This window comes from Phyllostomus discolor, chromosome 2 (genome assembly GCF_004126475.2).
Source record: "Phyllostomus discolor isolate MPI-MPIP mPhyDis1 chromosome 2, mPhyDis1.pri.v3, whole genome shotgun sequence".
Lineage (NCBI taxonomy): Eukaryota > Metazoa > Chordata > Mammalia > Chiroptera > Phyllostomidae > Phyllostomus > Phyllostomus discolor.
Window position 1 is genome coordinate 179,837,054 of NC_040904.2, and position 22,898 is coordinate 179,859,951.

General features: G+C 40.5%; 1 protein-coding gene across 1 annotated transcript in view; it reads left to right on the top strand.

The window, feature by feature from the left end:
• The first annotated feature begins 1,816 nt into the window (after window positions 1-1,816).
• TM7SF3 (transmembrane 7 superfamily member 3) overlaps window positions 1,817-22,898 on the top strand; it is a 28,887-nt gene continuing 7,805 nt past the window's right edge. Inside the window, exons 1-7 of the mRNA XM_028532210.2 lie at window positions 1,817-2,073; window positions 8,112-8,266; window positions 10,762-10,912; window positions 12,890-13,010; window positions 15,989-16,160; window positions 19,857-20,034; window positions 22,781-22,867. Of these exons, the coding sequence (XP_028388011.1) occupies window positions 1,983-2,073; window positions 8,112-8,266; window positions 10,762-10,912; window positions 12,890-13,010; window positions 15,989-16,160; window positions 19,857-20,034; window positions 22,781-22,867 (955 nt within the window). The 5' untranslated portion in view covers window positions 1,817-1,982. The remainder of the gene's footprint in view (window positions 2,074-8,111; window positions 8,267-10,761; window positions 10,913-12,889; window positions 13,011-15,988; window positions 16,161-19,856; window positions 20,035-22,780; window positions 22,868-22,898) is intronic.

A 22,898-nucleotide genomic window follows, 5' to 3' on the forward strand; every position in this document is an offset into this window, starting at 1 on the left:
AAAAATTGTTTCAAATTACACTCCCAGCTAGTGTTATCTTACACTGTCTACTACTCAGCTCTTTCATCCGCACTGAATGTTCTTATTCTTTTAGAACATTTACAACTTATTTTCTTAATTTGACTTTTTGTTACTAGTGAGTTTGAACTTTTTCATGTTTTCATTAGTCACTTATGTTTCCTTTTATGTTTGTGTGTGAAATTCCCTATTTGTGCCCTTGGCAAATTTTTATTTTTTTTGTCATCAGCTTGACTTTTCATATTGTTTAGAGTTTTTAACTTTCATGAAATTTATTTATTTATTTATCCTCACCCAAGGACATTTTTTTTCATTAATTGCGTTCAGAGAGAGAAAAGGGGAGAAAGAGAATCATGGATTGGAGAGAGAAGCATCAATTGGTTGCCTGGACCAGGGATCAAACCTGTAACCTAGGTGTGTTTCTTTCCTGGGAATCCCACCCACAACCCTTTGGTTACAGGATGATGTTCCAACCAACTGAACCGCACAGGCCAGGACGAAATTTAACATTTTAAATTGCCAGACCTACCAATCTTTTCTTTCATGGTTTCCTTCTCTGCTTTTTTGTTTACCAAGTTCCTCCCCTGAGCCCTTCTAATCACTTCCGGTTTGGCACTGCCAAATTCCAATGGATTTTTGTTCTAACAAATTCTCAAAATTAAAAAAAAATTCTTAGATCAGTTGTTTGTTTTTTAATAGAAGAAATGAACATCTTGTAGCTGTTACGCATTTTGACAGTGGGAGAATTTTAATCCTCTCCAACATGAGACAGGCTTTACTGAATAAGCCATCACTGATTCAAATGCTACCCTTAATCATAATTGCTCCTGTTATCTTCCTGATATTTCTTCTACTGAGAGTGACAGGAATGGGGGCATGTGGGAGTGTGGATAACCATTACAGGAATAGATGGTGCTACCAAAGGTGTGAACATTTGGATCAGACAGGAGAACAGGAAGAGTTGTGCTTGTTAACATATGGTGATTGCCATAGATTTTTACCTTAATAGTAGGTTAACCGGATACTATATGTAATTTTCAAGGTAGCTCCTCATTAAAATATATAAATGAAAATTTTAAAGAGCGGGAAAAGGAAAGAAGAGCAATCTTCCCCACGTAACATTCGTCTACTTCCATGATCATCTCACGGGGCCAGTGTCACACGGGCTACTGTCCTTCCAACAGCAGCACTCAGGTATGAGAGCTGAGAGAGGAAGTTTAGAGTAAGGTCTTGAGTCTTCGAGGATATTTTGCTTAGAGAAAATGAAACCTTAAAAACTAAAAACTAAAAATAAATGTAGTGCTCACCCCAGCGCAGTGACCAGACAGAAACAGCATCACTCCCGCATTTTCGTGCTAAGATCACCACGCCTGCGCCCCGAAGGCAATTGCTGCAGGGGAAACCGTTATTCTGGCGTTTTGAGCACCCGATTCCTCTTTCTATTTTCTTTTTGCAACGGATCGTTAAATTCGGGAACAGGGAGCCTAGAAATTTAGGCCGCAACAACGTTCTTTTTACTTTAACGGTGGCTTTCGTAAATGGGAGAGATAAAAAAGGGAGAAGTGCAGGTTACACCACAGAACTTCCTGGGTCTCCTTCGAGCTCAGCGCGGGGACGTGGGAACGCCGCCTGCCGGGAGCCCACCCGGCGCCGCGAGGGGGCGCGCGCCGCGCGGAGACACCGCTCTGTTGGTCACCCCCCCCCCCTCCTGGGCCGCAGGGCGGTGACGTAAAAGGGGCGGGGCGGCAGGCGGTAGTTGGAGGGAGAGAGAAAGCGCCGTAGGTGCAGTGGGGAGTGTGGCCCAGGTTGCCGGCCAGCCTGCGGACCTGGCTGGTGCGCGGCGCGAGTCCTTGGCGGGCGATGGCGCCGAGCGCGAGCGCCCCGGGGTAGCGAGGGCCAGGCTGCGCTGTTCGGAGCGCGCCGCTGTCCGACCCTGGCGTCGGCTGCGCCGGGCCCGGGCTGCTATGGGGATCCTTCGGCTGACGGTGCTGGCGGCGCTGGCGGCGCTGCCCGGGGTGGCTGGTGGAGCCGAGATCGTCGGGAACTCCAGCGTGGGTAAGGTCAGGGTGGCCCAGTTTCTGCAACCCAAGCTGCTTTTTGTATTTCTTGCACGGTCGAAATCCACCTCAGGGTATATCCACCTAGCGGGAGAGGTTCAGAGTTCAGAGCCAGCAGGAGCGGATCAGAGTCCTCTCCTGCAGAAGACAATCCCCTTTGCTTAGGAGGCCTCCTAATTTAGGCTGTGGAAATGGGAAGAGATACGTAACTCTCTTTCCCTGAGGGAACAGCCGTGTTTGTGGGTTTAATTTAACACTTGAAAGCACCGCTTTGATCCCAAGGGGTGTATCTGAGCCTTTGGACTGTAAGGCTTGGTGCAAAAGCGAGGGCTTTACGATTGATGATCCTCCCGACTGCAGCAGGTTTTTACACTCCAAAATCTAGATGCTTTTCTAGTTGGTAAACTCGACAGAGTTTGAGAGGAAAAGTGAGCTCAGATTGGGTTTTAGATTGTAGGTCATGTGCTTGGCGAATGATGGGTTTTAGTCGTAATGCGTGGTTTGTTAATATATAAATTGTGAAAAGCACTAATTGTGCTGAGCTGATCATCATGTGCTTTTCCCTTGAGGTTAAGAGACTAGTTACGGTTCTGAAACATAGTGTTTTATGAATAATGTGATTTTGTTCCTAAATACGTATCTTTGAAAAGCTCTTATGCAAATTGAGTTCTGGAATCTTTGCATAGAACTTAAGGCCAAAGCTGAAAAGGGAAGTTATATTTTTACAGAAAAAAATAGCCTCTTTTATCATAGGATACTAACATTCATTGCAGTGCAGAATGTGTCAGGTGTTGTTCATGGAACTGTTATTTAAGCCTCACGTGGCAGAGGGTGAATCCCAGGCGGAAGGTGATGATGCTCACTACCCAAGCAGACAGCAAATAAGGGCACAGGCAGCATTTGAACCTGAATAAGTTTTGCTGCCAATTTCAAGGTCCTTCCAGCGGGTTGTCAAAGCTGCCCCCAATATTTAACTTAGTATGGTGCTTTACTCTCAATTCTTCTGTGAGTTCTCATTTCTCACAATAGCCTTATGATGGAGGTAGAAGAGATGATGCTCCTCCATTTTAACAGGTGAAGAATTAGAGAGATTGAGTTTGTAGTGGATCCAGGCTAGACCCTGAGTCAGGAGGGCTGCAGCCCAGAACTTTTCATCTCTAGGTCTGTGTGTTAGTATTTTTATACAAAAGTTGAGAAATGTGAGCAATTGAGAGAGTAGTATTTTTTCAGATGCTATTTCTTGCCCCTTTTCTGTGACTTCAGCCCTTATATTTCATCTACCATGTTATTCTTTTTGCCTTGCGTTAGTGTTGTTGCTCTGTGCAGAAGGACATGTGGGAACTTGACTGCTGAGTGATGATAAAGCTGATGTTCTCCACATTTGTCAGATAAAAATCAGTATAGAAATTAAGAAAGACTTAGTTCAGTTCAAGACTTGTATTCTCCTGCTGGAAAGTGGCTAGATTTCTGTTTGTGGATTCTGATAACTAGGCAAGCTGAATAAATTAAGCAACTGCTGTAATTTAGGAGGACCTACCCATCTTTAGCAGGACAGGTTCCCTTACACCACTTGAGTAGTGGCTTGAAAGCCAAATGCATCTTTGAAAGGGGCAGACAGAGTTCCTAGAATGAAGAGGATGCTCTCTGTGACCAGTGGGCACAAGAGGGGTGTCACACATTTCAACAGTTTACCCTTGCCTTGGAGTTCCAGTTCTTTACTGCCTTGACGCCTATCGTTATTGTTTATTTCGAATCCATGAACTCACATGAAGTTACATAGCAGTTGGAGTTGTGCAGAATGTCATTTGAACCTTCTAATACGTGTGCTATTGATAGTGTTGTAAGTAAGGGAGCAGGCCATTTATGTAGTTAGTTGCTAGTGATCTTTTTCTCTTGAAAGTATGTGACAGGTGGTATGTACACTTTTGTGTTTCCTTTCAGCTTTTAGGGCTAATGAAACTTCATAAGATATAAATGAGCAATTGGGAGGGGCAGTTGAATGCCAACCAGTTCCAGCAGCTAAATGAACTGCTTCTATTTTTAATATTTCATTTGAAGAGAATTATGTAGACTGAACTTTCACAGATCTCTCCTAGAATTTGGTTGTTGAGTGAAAATACAAACAATGGAGCACAATACAAAAATGGTAAAATGAAGAGTTGAAAATTTTAAGTTTGCAAGGTTTAGGATCCGATAGGAAAAGAAAAGGGATTGGGTAGTTCTCTGTCAAATGAAATTCTTGGGAAGAAAAGTTGGGTAGCAATGAGGAAGAGTATGAAAAATAGAAGAGTCCCCCCTGTTATGGATCAGATGGTAAAAAATATTTTTAGCAAAACCAAAAAAACCCCAGAGGCACTGCTTTCTAGAGGAGAGATACAGTATAAAGGTGCTGTCTCCGTGGTAGCCATCTGCTCTGTAATATTGCTTGATGTAGTTTTCCTCCCACTCCCAAAGTCACAAGATCTAATTATGCCTCATAAAGTGTTTCTGACAGATCCCTTTCCAGATGGCTTCGAGGTGAATGAGGTTCCTCTTGACTTCTACAGGATATATTTTGGTTGTATGCCTTTATTTGCCCTGTGTGCTTTTATGAGTAGAAATTAAGGGCAGATTCTGCTAGACTGAGCTGTTCAAGTTACCTTGACTTTCAGTATTTTTCCTTGTCCCTCTGAGGAAGTCTCCTTCTCAACTTGATGCTTATGATGGATGTGCCGAGCACTTAACACCTGTTAGTCCTCTTCTTCCCACTGGTTTATTTGTAGGACCTTACTGAATGTCTGACTCTTTTTGTTTAACATAAGATGAGCCTCTGAAACACTGGAAAGCTAATGGAGGTTAATACTATTTTAGTGGGTGGTGTTGGACAGTTTACAGAATTTTCCCCATTTGTTTGATACTTGCAGCAGCCAAGGGATTTATGTAGCACAGTTACCTCCATTTTATTGTACCATGAGGGAACTCAGGCCCTGAGAAATTACTTCCCTGAGATCATAAAATTGAACTATCATTTACTCAGTGTTTACTATGTGTCAGCTAGGTGACCAGTAGTGTACTAGGTTTCGGAATGTCAAACATGACAAAGCCCTGTATAGCCAGGAGTTAAACCATAACTGATTTTGTTAATACACAACCTTCTATAAAAATCGTGAAATGGCCCTGGCTGGTGTGGCTCAGCAGATTGAATAACAGCCTGTGAACCAAAGGGTTGCTGGTTCGACTCCCAGTCAGAGCACAACCTGGGTTGCAGGCCAGGTCCCCAGCAGGGGGCATGTGAGAGGCAACCACACATTGAATTCTCTCCCTCTTTTTCTCCCCCCTAAAAATAAATAAATAATTTTTTTAAAGAAATTGTGAAATGGCTCTCAGACTATGCAGAGGTAACGCTGCCAAAGGATTTTCATGCAGAAGTTAGATTAAAGATAACTGAAATAGGAAAAAATTACTTATCGTTCCCTAACTCATCAAATGTTGAATTAGGTGTTCTCAACTCTGGCTGAACATTAGAAATCAGCTGGAGAACTTTTTAAAAAGGCATATTGGTGAAGAGATAACTAGAAATTTACAGTTAAAAGAAAAAGTAAGTTGCCTGGCCAGTGTGGCTCAGTTGGTTGGAGGAGTATCATCCTATACACCAAAAGACTGGGGGTGTGACTTCCAGTCAAGGCACATCCCTAGGCTGTGGGTTCAATCCACTGTTGGGGCGTATACGGAAGGCAGACACTCAGTGTTCCTCTCTCACCTCAATGTTTCTCTCTTTTTCTTCTTCTCCCTCTAAAATCAATAAACATTTAAAAAATATTAAAAATAAAAGAAGAGGTAAGTTTATAATAGCATCAAGAAACATTAAATATTTAAGGCTAATTATAACGGGGTATGTAGAGGCACTACAGAGAAAACTATACAACATTCTTGAGATGAATTGAGAAACAGTATGTAGAAGGCTATCTCAAATTCATAGGTTAGAAAATTCTGTTATAAAGATGTCATTTCTCCCTAAATTAATACATTTAGTGCCATCCAAGTCTAAGTCCCAGCAAGATTTTTTTAATCTGTGTGTGTGTGTGTGTGTGTGTGTATAAATTGAGAAGCCAGTTTCTAAAATTTACATGGAAGTGAAAAAGGGCCAAAAATAGTCAAGATAGTCTTGAAGAGGAAGAACAAATTTGGGGCAGAAAAACAAGATGTAACCCTAATGTTAGCTTAGATAGAGAGACCAATGGAACATAAGAGTGCAGGCCCAAACCCTCACGGAAGGTTGCTTGAATTACGTGAAAAATGGAATCACAGGGAAACTGTATTTTCGGGAGAGGTTTCTATGTCAACTGCACGTGCATATGGAAAAGGGCCTTCCAAGCATGAAGGTTTCAAAAAGAGCATGAATGTTTTTCAAATTGTGTAGCTTCTTTCTGATAAGAACACCTCACTATCACTATAGAAATTTTTATAAACAGTGAACTGTATAAACAAAAGAGAAATCACTTAAAATATATTCCCAGGGATGTCTACATTTAATACCCCTACTAATTTTAAGTTACTGGTTGTTTAATAATGTATTTTAATATCCTCATCCTATTTTTCCTTACTGTCTTTCAAAGCAGTGAACAGTTTGGTTCTACAAATATTTCTTTTTAAAAAAAAAATTTTTTTTTATTTCAATCATTGTTCAAGTACAGTTTTAAAAATTTTTTTTAAAGAGTTTATTTATTTTGAGAGAGAGACAGAGGGAGGGAGGGAGGGAGAAACATCAATGTGCGGTTGCTGGGGGCTGTGGCCCGCAACCCAGGCATGTGCCCCAACTGGGAATCGAACCTGCGACACTTTGGTTCGCAGCCTGTGCTCAATCCACTGAGCTACACCCGCCAGGGCTGGTTCTACAGATATTTCTTACTTGTGATTTATCTTCACTCCGGTTTACCTGTTTAGTAGATTATTTGAGAATTAGGTTGGACTAAGAAAGAACTGATGTACAGCTGGGACAAAGACACATAGAGGCCATGGCTCGTGTGGCTCAGTGGACTGCAAACAGGAAGGTCGCCAGTTTGATTCCTAGGCAGGACACATGCCCAGGTTGCGGGCCAGGTCCCAGCTAGGGGCATATGAGAGACAACTGACTGATATCTATGTTGTTCTCCCTCGCTTTTTCCCTCCCTTCCCCTCTCTCAAAAAATAAATAAATAAAATCTTAAAAAAAAAAAAAAAGACACACAGAGAACCAGGGACAGAGTGAGTGAGTTACACACAACCAGAAATGGAGGCAAGTAGACAGATGAGAAGGGCCTAGACGAGGTGCTGGAAAGCTATTGTTATAACTTCTCTTTTATGTGGACTCTGAACTTGATCTTTAAACTAACAAAAAGCTCTTTTTTTCCAGAATACCTGTGGTTCATGACTATATGTGAAGTATCTGGCATGAGCATTCAAATGACATTTTTGCCAGTGTTGATGGCACCTTCTTTTGCAAGCTAGGTAATACAGTCCCGTTTGACAGGTGAAGAAATTGAGGTTCAAGGGAGTTAAGAAACTTGTCTAAGATCACACAGCTAGTAAATGGTGGCATAAAATTGAAGTCAACTCTGTGTCTCCAGGATAACTTCAGAATTCATTAGATCATACTGTTCTTTCATTCCAGTGCATTCACAATTAGTAGTAGCTCCCCATGGCCGTTAGTTCTTAAATTCAGGGACTCTGTTCAGAATAGAATCGGTAGAGTTGCTACCAGATGGGAAATTTTTGTCGGCTCTGGGAGCCGGGTACCTTGAACACCCTCAGCCACTTTAAGTATTGTTTGCATCTTTTGAAATACCTTTTTACCACTTTAGTTCTTAGTTCTACCACTCACTAGCCGATTCACCCTGGTGGGCTGCTTCACCTCTTTAAGATTGTCCTCATCAGTGAAATAGGGGCAGTGACAATGTTGATCTCGACTGGTTTTTCTTTCTGATCATTAAATTAGTAGTGTGCATGTTCACATACATGATCTCTACAAATGGATATTAGCTGTGCATATATTACAATGAAACATTTCTCTCGTTCTAGGTATTACTGAGTTTTCTGTGGGAAAATTTAGGTACTTCAAGCTCAGCAGGCCCTTTCCAGAAGAAGCTATTTTGCGTAATATTTCCAGCAATGTGACTTTTCTTATTTTCCAAATGCATTCACAGTATCAGAATACAACAATTTCTTTTACCAAGGTAAGTACAAAGGATTATTTCTGTGCAAACTTCTCCATGTTTGGAGGCCGTGCATTTTAGTATAAGCATTAGAATTTGATGCCTCTTTCTGTTTAACTGTATATCTTACATTTTTCAACAAATTAAGTTTGGTTTCTTTTAAGTTAATGGTTTAGACTGGCTAAGAGGTGAGTATGTCAGGCCTTACCTGAGCGTGGTGACATGTGGCATCAAGAGGAGGTGACAGAGTGCTGTGTTCTGGGGGTGGGGGGGAGGGACAAGTTGTGCCAAGTGTTTCCTGTCTGAATGTAGTTAGAGTTTTTCTCATGATTTCCCACTTTTTCTTTTTATTACTTTACCAGGCCCTTAATGATTTCTATCTGAGGATACATTTTAATGAGTTTTCATTTTTGTTTAGCCATTCAGTGTTGAAGTTTACTAAGACCTGTACATTTAATAAGACCCTTTAGGATCAACTTTATTCTTTGGTGTCTCATGGAAACAAAAGAATCCTAAAACAGAGTTCATCTTGTCCAGTGGTGGGCTTCTGGCAGCATGTAGAACTCGTACAGAAGTCATCACTAACCCCCTAACCTCAACCTCAGATCTGGGAAGTTTTCAGATGCCTTGGATCAGCCTAAGTTGTTAAAGACCTGCCATTTATTTTAATTTTTTATGCATCTATTTCTATTTGGTTTCTATGACCCATTAGACAAATAAATTCCACTCTCTGTGATGTTGTGTTTCTTTTATTTGTCCTAAGCCTATCTTCTAATAATTGTCTGGGATTTGCTAGACAAAGCTCTCTTGGTCCAATTCATATATATTTTATAGGTATTGGTCATATTATCTTCCAAACTAAGTATTCTGTATTTTTTTTATTCAGACGTACTGCTCCTATCATAAACGGTTTGAAAGTGTGTGCATTGTGTGGTAGTTTAATAGACGAGAAATGGAAGTGTTCAATTGAGGAAAACAGGAAAGAATACATTGTTAATTGAAAGAGATAACAGTGTCTATGACCCATATAGAAATCAAAACATGTTAAATTTCTTAACTTTCTTAGAGGAAAACCATGCCAATTACTCGGGGGAAGCCAAGTTTTTTCCTAGGACTATATTCAAAAGGAAACTTCCTATTTAGGCCCTTACATAGGAGACATAATAAAATGGCACTTACATAATTTCCTTCTTAACAACATGACAGCACAGACAACATTTGAAGGAAGAGAAAGGGTAGAGAAAAAAAGCATTCATATTTATTGCATACCTACATGTGCTAGGCTGGTGGTTCTTAGCTCCTGGGGCCATAGATTTTGAATCCGCTGCAATCTATGGACTCTCTCTGGCAAAATGTGTAGATACATCTGTATGATTGCTGTCATGGGGACCTCTGAAAACTCTGGGCCTCTGGGGCTTCTAGTTAGAAACCCCAGTGTCTGGTTTGCCATATAATTAATTTAATTCTCACCACAGCTCAACAAAGTAGTTACAATGCCTGTTTTTACCTCTGAGGAAACAGAGCTTGGATAAAGAGATGTCAACATAACTAATGTGACAAAAGGCTTGGATGAACAACACCTCAGGCCTCAATTTTCATGCAGAAGGAATCTTAGTTGTCTTTAATTGTAATAACGTTTCTTCATTGTGCTGTGTTCCTTTAGTTCTCACTGTGTCTGTACTACCGAGGTGATAAGCAGGACTGCAGTAGCTCTAGCAGTGAGTGGTCTGTGTGAAGAGAACTGTTTCTGTTTCCTGTGCCCTTCCTGATGAACTGTGGCCCTTTGGATTTTTTGGGTCATTGTGGTTGGATTGTTGAAACTGTTTGCTCCATAATTTGTCATTTAGTATTTGGGTCATTCTCCCTTATGCTTGTCCAATTGAAACCCATCTGTCACTTATGGAAAACGCAGTCTGCAAGTCAGTCTGCACTTACAGGAAAACCTGTCATGGAAACGTAACATATGCCAGTCACAATCCTCCAGCTCAGTTTTAGCTAAAAATAGGACTGCGAGTGTTCTAAGAACTTCCTGACCTCCTAGCCCATCATTCCCTGTTTCTGCATTGCTGTTTTTAATGTTCTGTGAAGCTCGCTCTTGCCCCAAATCCCTCAGGAACGGTATTCCACAGCTTATGAGACATTGCACTCCCCTAGTCCATGGGGTGTTTTCCCCTGAATAAAGGACATCAGACTCATTATGGAGTTCTTTTCATTTCATCATTCAGTAGTAGTGTTAGTACCTGACATAGTAAGTCTTAATTTGGGGAACTGAAAAGCTTGGAAATTTTATTGCATCTGATCAAACAGCATGTATTTTCAGTAGTTCTTTCATATGTCTGTGTAGGCACATTCACATAGAGGTGAAAAAAATTATTTAATTATCTAAAGAAGGCCTGTTTTTATTCCTTTTTGCTTTGAGAAGGTTTGGAATAGGACATGCATACTAGATCAGCTCTGGAACTTACATACTTTGCTCAACTCCCTATTCATAAAGACTCTTTTCTCCCTTACTGTAGACTTTCCTTCCCAGTACCTCAGCAACAGGCATTGACAAAGGACTGGTTTTCATTCTCAGACCAGAACAGAGTATGTGCTTTTGGTATATGGAGGCTTTAGATGCTGAACCTGTCCAAAATATGGCCATCCCACTCTCCTACTCAGAAACAGGTAACCTTTCTGTCTTTGACTCCCATTGCTGTCCAGAATATGGGGCTTGTTCATGAAAATTTAGGGAGAACTGTAATCTTATTAAAAGTGTTTATTGCAAACATAATATATTTCATCAGGCCTGATGAAATTTATTCATTCAAAAAACATTTAAGGAGTGCTTGGAGAAGCAGTAACAAAAAGACAAGATGTAGTCCTGAACACTTGAGATGGTTATTCTAGGCAGAGGAAGGTGCTAAAGAAAAATGGAGTACTTGGAGAATGGCAAATACTGGGTGTTTCATAGTGTCTCCCGCATGCCAGGCACTGTTTCTGGGGGATGCGAACTGCCCCGGAATAAGCATAAGGCCAGGGAGTAGTCAGGAAAGTAAGAGAAGAGCCAGGAGGCTTTGCCTGAAATAAGGAGTGGTAAATAGTACATTGCAGAGAGGTCAGAAGAAGTGACTGACAGTGTCCATTTCAAAGTGCAGTCAGTGGTGGCCTTTAAGGAGAGTCATTTTAGTGCCTCAGTGGGGATGAAAACTAGATTACAGTGACTGAAGAGTAAAGATGAGGTGAGGAAATTTAGACTACCCTGAAAGTTTGATGGTAATGAAGAAAGGGAGCAGTAGGTAGTAAAGGAAGAAGAATCCCCAAAGTGACCAGAATCAAAGAAAGACAGTATTATCTGTAACAAAAGTGTAACCTGATCAAAAACCATGGACTTCAAGCCTCCATGAAGGACAGTGTACAAAGAAAAATGATGAACAATGGAACTTGGTCCACAATTAAAATACATATCCTTTTCTCCCATATGGTAAATACTCATAAATGTAGTGAAAGGAAATTATGAAAGATCACAGAATTTTGAGAAAAAACCCACACCATGTTAAAACACGTGCACGGGGTATCTCCATTCCAAATCTTGCACAGAGTGGACCACCAGAATTCCTAAGTTTGAGGAACGTAGGACCTAACTGTGGGAATGAGCAGATGAGTGTATGCAGTTGAGATCTTATCCATCCTTAACTTGGTTCGCCTTGTGTTCTGTCTTACCTCAGGCTCTCCACTTGAGCCCACTATATACAGTTCTTTGTATGGAGTTGAGCTCATCTCAAATGACTGGCTTAAGTTTTGTCTTGCTTAAAGGTCATGAATAGGATTTCTAGTAAGAACAGCTGTTTGAGCCATATTATTAATAAAATGAAATACCCAAAATTTATTTTGTATTTAATTAAGCATTCAAATAATGTACAAGTACACTGGTTTTGGAGGTCTTTTGAGATCTCTTACTCTTTCATGTACACACAAAGACTTTTCCGGAACTGAGGATGACACTGTCTTTCTCCCTGTTGAAAGAAGCATGTAAAAAGTAGACACCCCCTTCTCCATTTATCAGGAGTCCCTTTTTCTTTGGTAGTGTTTTTTTCCCCCTCTCCATCCCAGGATTCTTACACTCTCTTTTGTGGGGTCATAGACCCCAAAATCTAATAAAAACCTATCTCCCTAGGAAATGTACACATTCAACATGCAATTTCAGGGCATTCATGGAAGCCCTGAAACCCATTCTCGGATCTCAGCTTAATAATCTTGTCCCTTCTGACCATTTCAACTCCAGAATTTGGCAAACCACAGACTGAGCCAGATCCTGCCCACTGACCATTAGTATGTAAAGTCGTGTTGGAGTGCAGCCATGCCTATTTGCTTATGTGTTGTCTATGGCCATTCTCGTGCCCTAAGGGTAGGGTCGAGTAGTTGCCACAGAGACCATCGGGCCCTTGAAGCTTAAAATAGGCACTCTCTGACCCTTTAGGGAGAAAAGATTTACTGACTCCTGTTCTAGAACCCTTAATCTCAGTTCATTAGGTCATACAAAACTAGAAGCTCTGTAATTAACTTCTATACGTAAAGTTCTTGTAAAAGTAGAGTTCAGTTTTCTCAGTATAATTTGAATATATGAAAATTCTGTGTCCAGTGACTTTCTTATTTTTCATACAGATCCTATCCCTGGAGGCTGTAATTTGGAGTTTGATTTAGATATTGATCCCAACATTTACTTGCAGTATGATTTCTTTGAAACAACTATCAAATTTGCCCCAGCAAACCTAGGCTATGCAAGGTATGTCTGTCTCTTAAAATTACTTTTAGAACATTCATGACTAGCTTTTCTATAGATTCTGTGAACTCTTTCAAAATTCATTATTCTATTTAGTAAAATTGAGTTGTTTAATTTTTTTAAAAGATTTATTTATTTATTTTTAGAGAGGGAAGGGAGGGGGAGAGAGAGAAAGAGAGAGAGAGAAACATCAATGTGCGGTTGCTGGGGGTTATGGCCTGCAACCCAGAAATGTACCCTGGCTGGGAATCGGACCTGGGACACTTTGGTTCCCAGCCCGCGCTCAATCCACTGAGCTACACCAGCCAGGTGAGTTGTTTAATTTTTTGAATGAAAGTAATTCATATGTTATAACTAATGCTGGAGCTGTCATGTATAGTTAATATTGCCTTCTCCAATTGTAGGAAGAGCCAGATGTTGAGTCTCTATTATGAACTTACAAGTACATCTTAGTTTCTGTATAGAGTTTAATTATTTTTAAGTATATTTTATTGATTATGCTGCTACAGTTGTACCAATTTTTTCCCCTTTGCTCCCCTCCACCTAGGACCCCCCTTACCTCTAGCAATTCCCTCCCCCTTTGTTCATGTCCATGGGTCATACATACAAGTTCTTTGGCTTCTCCATTTACTATACTATTCTAACATCCTCTTGTCTATTTTTTACTTACCAACTATGCTTCTTAATCCCTGTACCCTTTTCACCATGCTCCTCCTCCCCTATGCTCCCCCTCCCCCTCCCAACCTCCAAATGATTCCATATCTATGATTCTGTTCTTGTTCTGGTTGTTTGCTCAGGGTTTTTTTGTTTTGTTTTGTTTTGGTTTGGTTTTTATTCAGTTGTTGATACTTGTGAGTTTGTTGTCATTTTAATGTTCAGAGTTTTGATCATCTTTTTTTAAGTAAGTCTCATTAACATTTCTTGTAACAATGGTCTGGTGATGATGGCTTTACCTTGTCTGGGGAGGACTTTATCTTCCCTTCCATTCGAAATGATAGCTTTGCTGGATAGAGTAATGTAGGTTGTGGGTCCTTGCGTTTCATCACTTTGAATACATCTTGCCAGTCCCTTCTTGCCTGCAAAGTTTCTTTTGAGAAATCAGTTGATAGTCTTATGGGAACTCCCCTGTAGGTAACTAACTTCTTTTCTCATGCTGCTTTTAAAATTCTTTCTGTCTTTAACCTTTGGCATTTTAATTATGATGTCTTGGTGTGTGCCTCTTTGAGTCCAACTTGTTTGGTACTCTCTGTTCTTCCAGGACTTGTGATTTGCCAAATTAGGGAAGTTTTCTTTCACTGTTTTTTGAAATAAGTTTTCAATTTCTTGCTCTTCTTCTTCTCTTCCTGGCAGCCCTATGATTTGGATGTGGGCACCTTTGGAGATGTCCCCAGATGCTTCTTATACCATCCTTGTTTTTTTGAATTCTTGTTTCTTTTTTCCGTTCTGGTTGAATGCTTATTTCTTCCTTATGTTCCAAAGCATTGATTTGAACCTTGGTTTCCTTCCCCTCACTATTGGTTCCCTGTGGATTTTTCTTTATTTCACTTAGTGTAACCTTCATTTCTACCTGGGCCTTTTTTATGCTGTTGCCATGCTCAGTGAGTTCTCTGAGCATCCTCATCACCAGTGTTTTGAACTCTGCATCTGATAGGTTGGCTATTTCCACTTCACTTAGTTCTTTTGGGGGGTTTTGTTCAGTTCTTTCATTTGGGCCATATTTCTTTGTCTCCTCAATTTGGCAGCCCCCCTGAGTTTTGCTTCTGTGTATTAGGTAGAGCTGCTTTGATTTCCTGTCTTATCACACCTGTTAAGTTGTATGAGGCAGAGCCTTAGGTATTTGCCATCATTGGACAGCCCGCTTCACTCTTGCGTGGTTCTGTGTGGGGGGAGGGCTCGGAGAGAGGACAGTGCCACTGCCTGGCTTCTGGAGGTTTGCCCGGCACTTGCCCCATTCGTCACTTCACCCACTTCCCGTATGTGACTGGTGCCCTTCCTGCTGTTGCTCTGGTGGTGAGGCCCACTGTGGGTGGGTTTGCCTATGTTAAGTCCACGTGGGCCCTTTAAATGGACTCTGCTGAAAAACCAGCAGTTTCTTCTGTCACCCCCACTGGTTTTTACAGCCAGAAGTTATGGGGCTTTATCTTACAGGCACTGGAACCCTGGGCTGTGCAGTCTGGCTTGGGGCTGGGATCACTTGCTCCCAAGGCATCCCTCCCAGTTTTTATCCACCACACGTGACTGTGGGTGTGCCCATTCCACTGCTTCTGCTGCCCCTCTGCCCTGACTTCACATCCCCACCCCTTCCTCATCGGGATCAGTGTGGCTTCTTTAAATCCTTGGTTGTTGAACTTCCATACAGTCTGATTTTATGGTGGTTCTGGGTGTTACTTGTTTTGGGGTTTAGCTGTAATTCTCCCTGTGGTTGCACAGGGAGGGAAAGCATGTCTGCCTGTGCCTCCATCTTGACTAGAAGTCCTGTGGAGAGTTTTAAATACAGAAAGCATTTTGGAGCTGTGAAGCCTACTTTTTTTTTTTTGTAAGGATTTTATTATTTTAATGAAAACTCTGCTTTAGTTTCTACTTTAATAATAGTGATAGCTAACGTTTGAGTAATATTTGAATGTTCTCTGTGCATCATCCACAGTGCTGAGTGCTCTATGTTGTCATTTAATTCTAAAAATTTTATTAAGAAGTGGCAACTATTCTTATCTTACTGAGAGGTTCCCTAAGGGTCATTAAGATTAAGTGCCTTGCCTACTTACAGTTAACAAATGGCAAAGCTGGCACTTGACTCCAGACCTGACTGCTGACATTAACATCTGGTTCTTTAACCGTACTGCTTGTCAGTGTATCATCATTCTTCAGGATGCCAGCACTGGAACCATTGTTTCGGAAGTTTGAAATTTGATCTTTTGGCTCATTTTTATAGATGGATCTTCCCCCACAAGGGATTGATGTTCAGTTTTGTTGCTTGACTTTAGAGGCACAGAATCTCCGCCATGTGACGTCAGCACGGGACAGGACACTAGGTGGAGATTGCAGTATGACGTTTATCAGTATTTTCTGCCTGAGAACGACCTCACCGAAGAGGTGCTGCTGAAGCATCTGCAGAGGATGGCGGAAGTGCCTCATGTGACCGCGAATGCTGTTAAGGTAAACAGTCCGACTCTCTTGATTTGAGGGGCTGGATTGCAATACCTTTGTACGAGTTTGAGTAGAGGAGAAGTTACCAGGAGCTTATTATTTTACTCTTCACTTGGTCTTTCTAGGATTCTTACTTTATTCTCTTTTATTTTGTTACCATCTTGGGAGGCTTTGCAAGTGATACCTCAAAGTAATGTTGGCCTTTTAAGGAGATGCATGTAAATTATGTTACATTTTAGTTGCAGCCACATACATGACCCGGTAATCTTGATATATGGATGGGAGTGGTGGTAATTTTTTATGTACTCCTACACCTATTAGATTAAAACTTTTGGCAAATATAAAGGTTATAGCATTTTGAGAGAAAAAAAAGAGAAACTGTTTAAGGGTGTACTCATTGGCATGGCATTATTATTTAAGCCCAATCTCCAAGTCTCTACCTCGGAGAAAAAATTTCCCTGAGCTTTTGAACCTCCATTCTCCTTACTCCTCATGTGAGGCATGGACCAGAAGGAATGGCATCACCTGGGAGTCCCTTAGAGTCGCAGACTCTTGGGCTTCACTCCAGACTTCCACAATCATCACTGGCATTTTACCGAGATCCCCCCTGTGGTTCCTGTGCACATTAAAATTTCAGATTCAGGGCAGGATTTTATGTCTTAAAAGGTGCTTGATAGCAGTCTACTATACAAGGTCATCCTTAGTCTCACGGTTAATGGGTAGTGTTTTTCCAGACTACTCGGATCCCCCCCAAAAGGTTGGGAGAGTGCCAGATTCTATAGAAAGAAGTCCTTGGCACAGAGCTTGTGTGGTGAGCCCAGGAGGTCAGTCCGCCGTAGAGCGAGTCTCATTTTGTTGCTGCGTCACCTAGGATGTCTTCGCCCCGTGCTAAGACGGAACCTTGGACAAGAAAACTGATTGTGCTTGTTTATAAATTGGGAAAAGTGTATAGTTTATCCTTTTAAAATAAGAAATTTTGAAGACCATGTTTATTCTTACAAAGAGTATAAGAACTCACAGAACAGGGCCTTTTAAGGTTACTTTTTAACATTTAGTTAAGAGAATATTGTGTGCCAGAATTCAAGGAAGCTCTTGGTGATTAGTGAGGCCATGGCAAAAAGGCTCTGGAGCCTATGTGAGGAGGCTCACACTTGCCAACTTTGGGACAACTCAGTGAACAAAAAGCAAATGATTAATTATAGTCTTGAACTAAGAAAAACAAGTTTGTACTGATAAAAAAAGAAAAAGAAAAAGCTTGCTTCCCTTGGAAGAGACTCTTAGACCAAATAATTCTTAAAATTTATACAGGGAAGGAGGAACTATAATTCATTCTCAGTTTATGAGAGAAAGCTCTTTACAGAATAATGTCAACTAGTAAGTGTAGAAGGAATAGAAAATCAGTCTTTTGTGACCCTCAATGAAATAATTGAGGCAAGGATCATCAGGTGAAAGATTGTTGAGGGACAGGTTATTACCAGAATGCCTAACTGGCACCTGCAGAGTGCCCTGGCCAGTGTGGCTGGGTTGGGTGCTATCTCGCAAAATGAAAGGTTATCAGTTCCATTCCTGGTCAGGGCACATGCCTGGGTTGTAGGTTTGGTCCCAGTCAGAGCCTGTACAAGAGGCGGCTGATAGATGCTTCTCTCTCTTTCTTTCACCCGCCCTTCCCCTCTCTCTAAATATAAATAAAATCTTTAAAAAAATAGCACTCCCAGTTTAATCCTATTTGTAAAGAGAAAATGGTTTTAAGAATGGAATGATCTGATTGTTTCCTCCTTATCCATGTGGTCAACATAGCTTCACTGACAGTGGGTCCACCTGCATTATGTGCTCATATGAGTGCAGGCTGACATTTCACCATTACCGTCACCTGTGGAATATTCTAACAAAACGTGTTTAACCTGAATGCAGTCCTGGGAGTTCCTGTTTACAGGAACCAGTGGGGGATAAAAGTACAAGTGGGACACCATGAGCACAATCTGAGAAATGCAGATTGTGGACTACTCTATAAAGTGACTGCCTTTAATCTCTGCCAAAGGCATTGGGTGAGTGGGAGTGGGGGAGTGGGAAGGACTCCTGGATTACTGAGATGAGCACTGTGCATGAGACTTGGCTGGATCTTGGTTAAAGGGGAGAAAAGCTATAAAAATGTTTGGAAAAAATCTGAATATGGACCTTGTATCACATAAGAAATTATTGATTTTCTTAGGAGAGCTAAGGTATTGTGGGCATGTAGGAGACTATGCTTCATATATCATATTGTGCTACTAAAGTGGTGGTAGAAGAATTGGTGGCATAGCATTAGCGTCACCAGAGAAATTGGTGGAAAAGCAGAAAGTCAGGTGCCTCCTCTGATCAACAGATTCAGAATCTGAATTTTAATGGACTGTCCGATGCATAGGCACATTAAGTGTGAGAAACAATGCTTTACGACGTGCATGCTGAGGTATAATATTTAGAAGTGGAAGGTCGTGATATCCGTAACTTACTTTGAAATGGTTCAGCAGGAAAAAATAGAGGGGAGGAGGAGAAGGAGGGAGGGATAGAAAAGCAAATATGGGAAAATACTAACAGTGGTTAAATCTAAGTGGTGGTATTATTCATTATCTTATTATTTCACTATTTCTGCAAGGAAAGTTGCATAATAAAAATTTGAGTGAATAGGAGGTACATTTTGTTGAACTTGACCAAATTCTTTGCCCAGGAAACATTTATGCAGACTAAACAAGATTTTTAAACAGTGAAAGTCCTCTAAGGGTCTCACAATTATTTATTCCAGAAAATATAATGTATAATTTTCTCACTTATTAGGAACATAACTTTGTATTATGATTACATGGGGTTTTTGTTTCTTCTGTTATATGTATTACCTATTTAAAAATGACCTTTAAAAAGGAATTTTCTTTTAAACAAACCTGTCATTTTTTTAAAGATTTTATTTATTTATTTTTAGAGAGGGAAGGGAGGTGGAGAGGGAGAGAGAGAGAGAAACATCAATGTGATGTTGCTCGGGGCCATGGCCTGCAACCCAGGTATGTGGCCTGACTGGGAATCGAACCTGCGCTCAATCCACTGAGCTACACCAGCCAGGGCTTAAAAAGGAAATTTTGAAGTTAAGGAATATTGCATAACACAACTACATGTAATGTTTTCTTATTTTAGAGCCTGTTAAACAGAAATAAGCGGGTGCTGTCTGTGAGGTGTTAACAGACTCTGTCAGCTCTGTGACTAGTAGTCATAGCTAACATTTGCTGAGCACTTCCCCTGTGCTGGGCATTGTGCTAAGTACGGAGGGAAGGCTAGTGAGCAAGATACATGTGGTTCCTGCCCCTCTGCTGTTCATAATCTAGCAGATGAGAAAAAATTATTTTTGCTTTGTTCTAACTAGCCTTTACATGTTATGTAGATCTTATTTTACTTAATTACTAACATTTATCACTATACAAAGCTTTGGAAACATTTGGGTAAGAGCTTATTTATAGTGTTTATAGTAAAAAACTATTATATATTCCCTGCATATTGTTTATAGTATAGTAGTGCCTACAAACTGTGTAGGACAATTTTTTGACAATGCTAAATAGGTTGGTGTATATTTTAAACAAGAATTATATTTAAATTTTAAAATTATCACATGTAAGTAGATTATAACAGAACAGCCTTTAAAAAAAAAATCTAAGCATTAATCATGCATTATCTTGGCTTCAGGTGGTTACTCTGACAGCTAATGATAAGACCAGTGTCTCCTTCTCCTCCCTCCGGGGACAAGGCGTCATTTATAATGTCATTGTTTGGGACCCGGTTCTCAATACATCTGCTGCATATGTTCCTGCTCACACATATGCTTGCAGATTTGAGGCGATGGAGGGCAATTGTTCTTCTCTTGGTGAGTATTGGATTTAAACTTGGCAAGTTCTTCTTTGGCTTTGCAGATCTCTATCAGCTAATGTAGAACTTAAGAATATTAAAAAGTGCTTTTGTACAGTATTCATTTCCTCATTCATTCATTCATTCATTCTACAAACGCCTTCTAAGCCCTTATACTACCTCACTCTACTCTCAGCACTGGGACATAGCAATTAATAAAAGAGCCAAATACTTGCCATCCTGGAGCTTATATTTTAGTGGGGGAGATGAGACAGACAAGAGAAATTTGTGACATATATAATACAAAAGAAAGTGATGACTGCTGAGAAGCACCACTGAAGTAGGGAAGGCACAACAAGTGGCTGTGAGAGAAGAATTTGAGATAACGTGGCCAGGGGAGTCCTTGCTGGGAAAGTAGTATTTTAGTACAGACCCAGAGTGAGGCAGGGAGCCTCGTGTCTGGGGGTGCCTGCCAGGTAGAGGGAACCGCGGGTGCCGGGTCCCTCAGCTGGGAGCTCATGGTGTGTCGAAGAGCTGTAGCGAGAGCAGTGGCTGGAGGAGATGGAGAGTTTCCCAGGCAGGCAGGCCCTGTCCTAATGCGTAGCTTTTATTTGACGTGAAATCGAAAGGCATTGGAGGGTTTGAGCAAATAGTGCCGTGATTGGACTCATATTTTAATGGGACTACTCTGGCTGCTTTTTTGAGAAAAGTTGGGGCAAGAGCAACAACAGATTGATTAGCAGGCCATTGTAATAATCCAGATGAGAGATGCCAGTGGTGGTTTAGTTACAATGGTGGCAGCAGAGGTGTGACAAGATCATTCTCTGCGTGTGTCCTTAACATTTTATTTCGAAATACATCGTTTCATGGAAAAGTTGGAAAAATAGTTGCACAAATTTCTGCATAATCTTCAACCAGATTCCTCAAATGCTAGTTAACATATGCTGTTTGCTTTAATTCCATTTATAGTTCTATATAGTATTTTTCTATAAAGAAGAGCTTTCTCTCATCAGCTGGGGATGAATTACAGTTCCTGTTTTAAAAGAGGCAGGCTAAATTCCTTCCCTTCAGCAATTCCCAACCATAGGACTTAAAATAAGCAGGCTATGGCATTATCTTTCATTTCATCTTTCTTTTGGGTTCTTTGTTCTCAGAAAAGCTGATATGTAGGTATGTGTTATACCCTACAAATTCTGGTCTGCTATCTTGTATTTCTTATTTAAATGTAGGTCTTTATGATAATCTCCATCTGAGCACTCTTAAGTAGCTTATGTGTTTTGATTGGTGCTAGGTTTGTAACATTTTTTTTTTAAAGATTTTATTTATTTATTTTTAGAGAGGGAAAGGAGGGAGGGAGGGAGAGAGAGAAAGACATCAATGTGCGGTTGCTGGGGGGTTATGGCCTGCAACCCAGGAATGTACCCTGGCTGGGAATCGAACCTGGGACACTTTGGTTCCCAGCCCGCGCTCAATCCACTGAGCTATGCCAGCCAGGGCTTGTAACATTTTTTACATGAGTTTTATATAGGTGTTTTGTTTTGGTTTTATTATTTATTTATTTAGAGGGGAAGGGAGGGAGAAAGAGAGGGAGAGGAGCATCAGTGTGTGGTTGCCTCTTGGGCACCCCCAGCTGGGGACTGGTCCTACAACCCAGGCATGTGCCCTGACTGGGAATCAAACCTGCGACTCTTTGGTTCACAGTCCGGCACTCAGTCCACTGAGCCACACCAGCCAGGGCGGGAAGTGTATCCTTTGGCATCATGAAGCATGTCATGATTTACTGTTAATGCAATTTTCTCTTTTCTCAATGCTACATTTTTGTCCCAAAGCAATAAGTATAATTTATAAAATTGGTAGTAATTTTTTCATGTGTGAATTATAGTGTAATACATGCTCTTTTATATTAATGTGAGTTTTGGTTAAAGTTTTTATTATGGAAAACTATAACTTCCATATACCGTTATTCAGCCTAAACAGTACTGATTTGTAGACATTATCTTGTTTTAGCTACACACTCACCTGTGTCTCTGCCTCCCTAGCTCCTTTATCACTGGATTCTTTGAGATCAAATCACTGAATCATCATTTTGCTCACAGAGTTTTAGTATGCAAATTCTAAGATAAATGCTCTGTTTAAAAAATATAGCCACCGTATCATTAACACGAGTTTCAATTAAAAATAGTGAAGATAATTTCTTAATGGTTTTAAATTAACAGCCAAATGTTGACATTTCCCCAGTCATCCCAGTTGCTTTTCATAGTTTTTTGTTTGCAAACAAATCAGGTTTCAGATGAGGGCTGAACAGGATTTAGTTAATGTGTCTCTTTTAGTTAATGTGTATCATTTAGTTAACATGATTTGATTTAGTTAATGTGTCTCTTAAATCTGTTTTAATCCAGTTGTTCCGTCTTCCTCCCACCTTTTTTTCTTGTAGTTTATTTGTGAGGAAACGGAATTGCTTGTTTTAGGTACACTTTCTCTTCTTCTTCTTCTTCCCCACTTCCTCCCCACCTCCTCCACCAAGAATATGTTACATGATTCTCTCAGGAAGTATGTTTCTTATTTCTCCTTTTGTCATACGAGCAGCCGTTGCCTTCATACAATAGTTCATTGACAGGTGGGAAGGGTACTTTTAAAATAAATCACACATGTACAAAATGCATTATTGCCAGGTGACTTTGCTTTTTTCATGAAGCTTTGTTCTATTGACTAAATACAAAGTATCAAATTACATATATTATCCCCTAAATTTTCTTAATTTTTAGGAAGAGCATCTACCAAAGTGTTTTTCACTCTTTTTGCCCTGCTTGGTTTCTTCATTTGTTTCTTCGGACACAGATTCTGGAAAACAGGTATTATGTCTGATGTAGTTGCTACTTATAT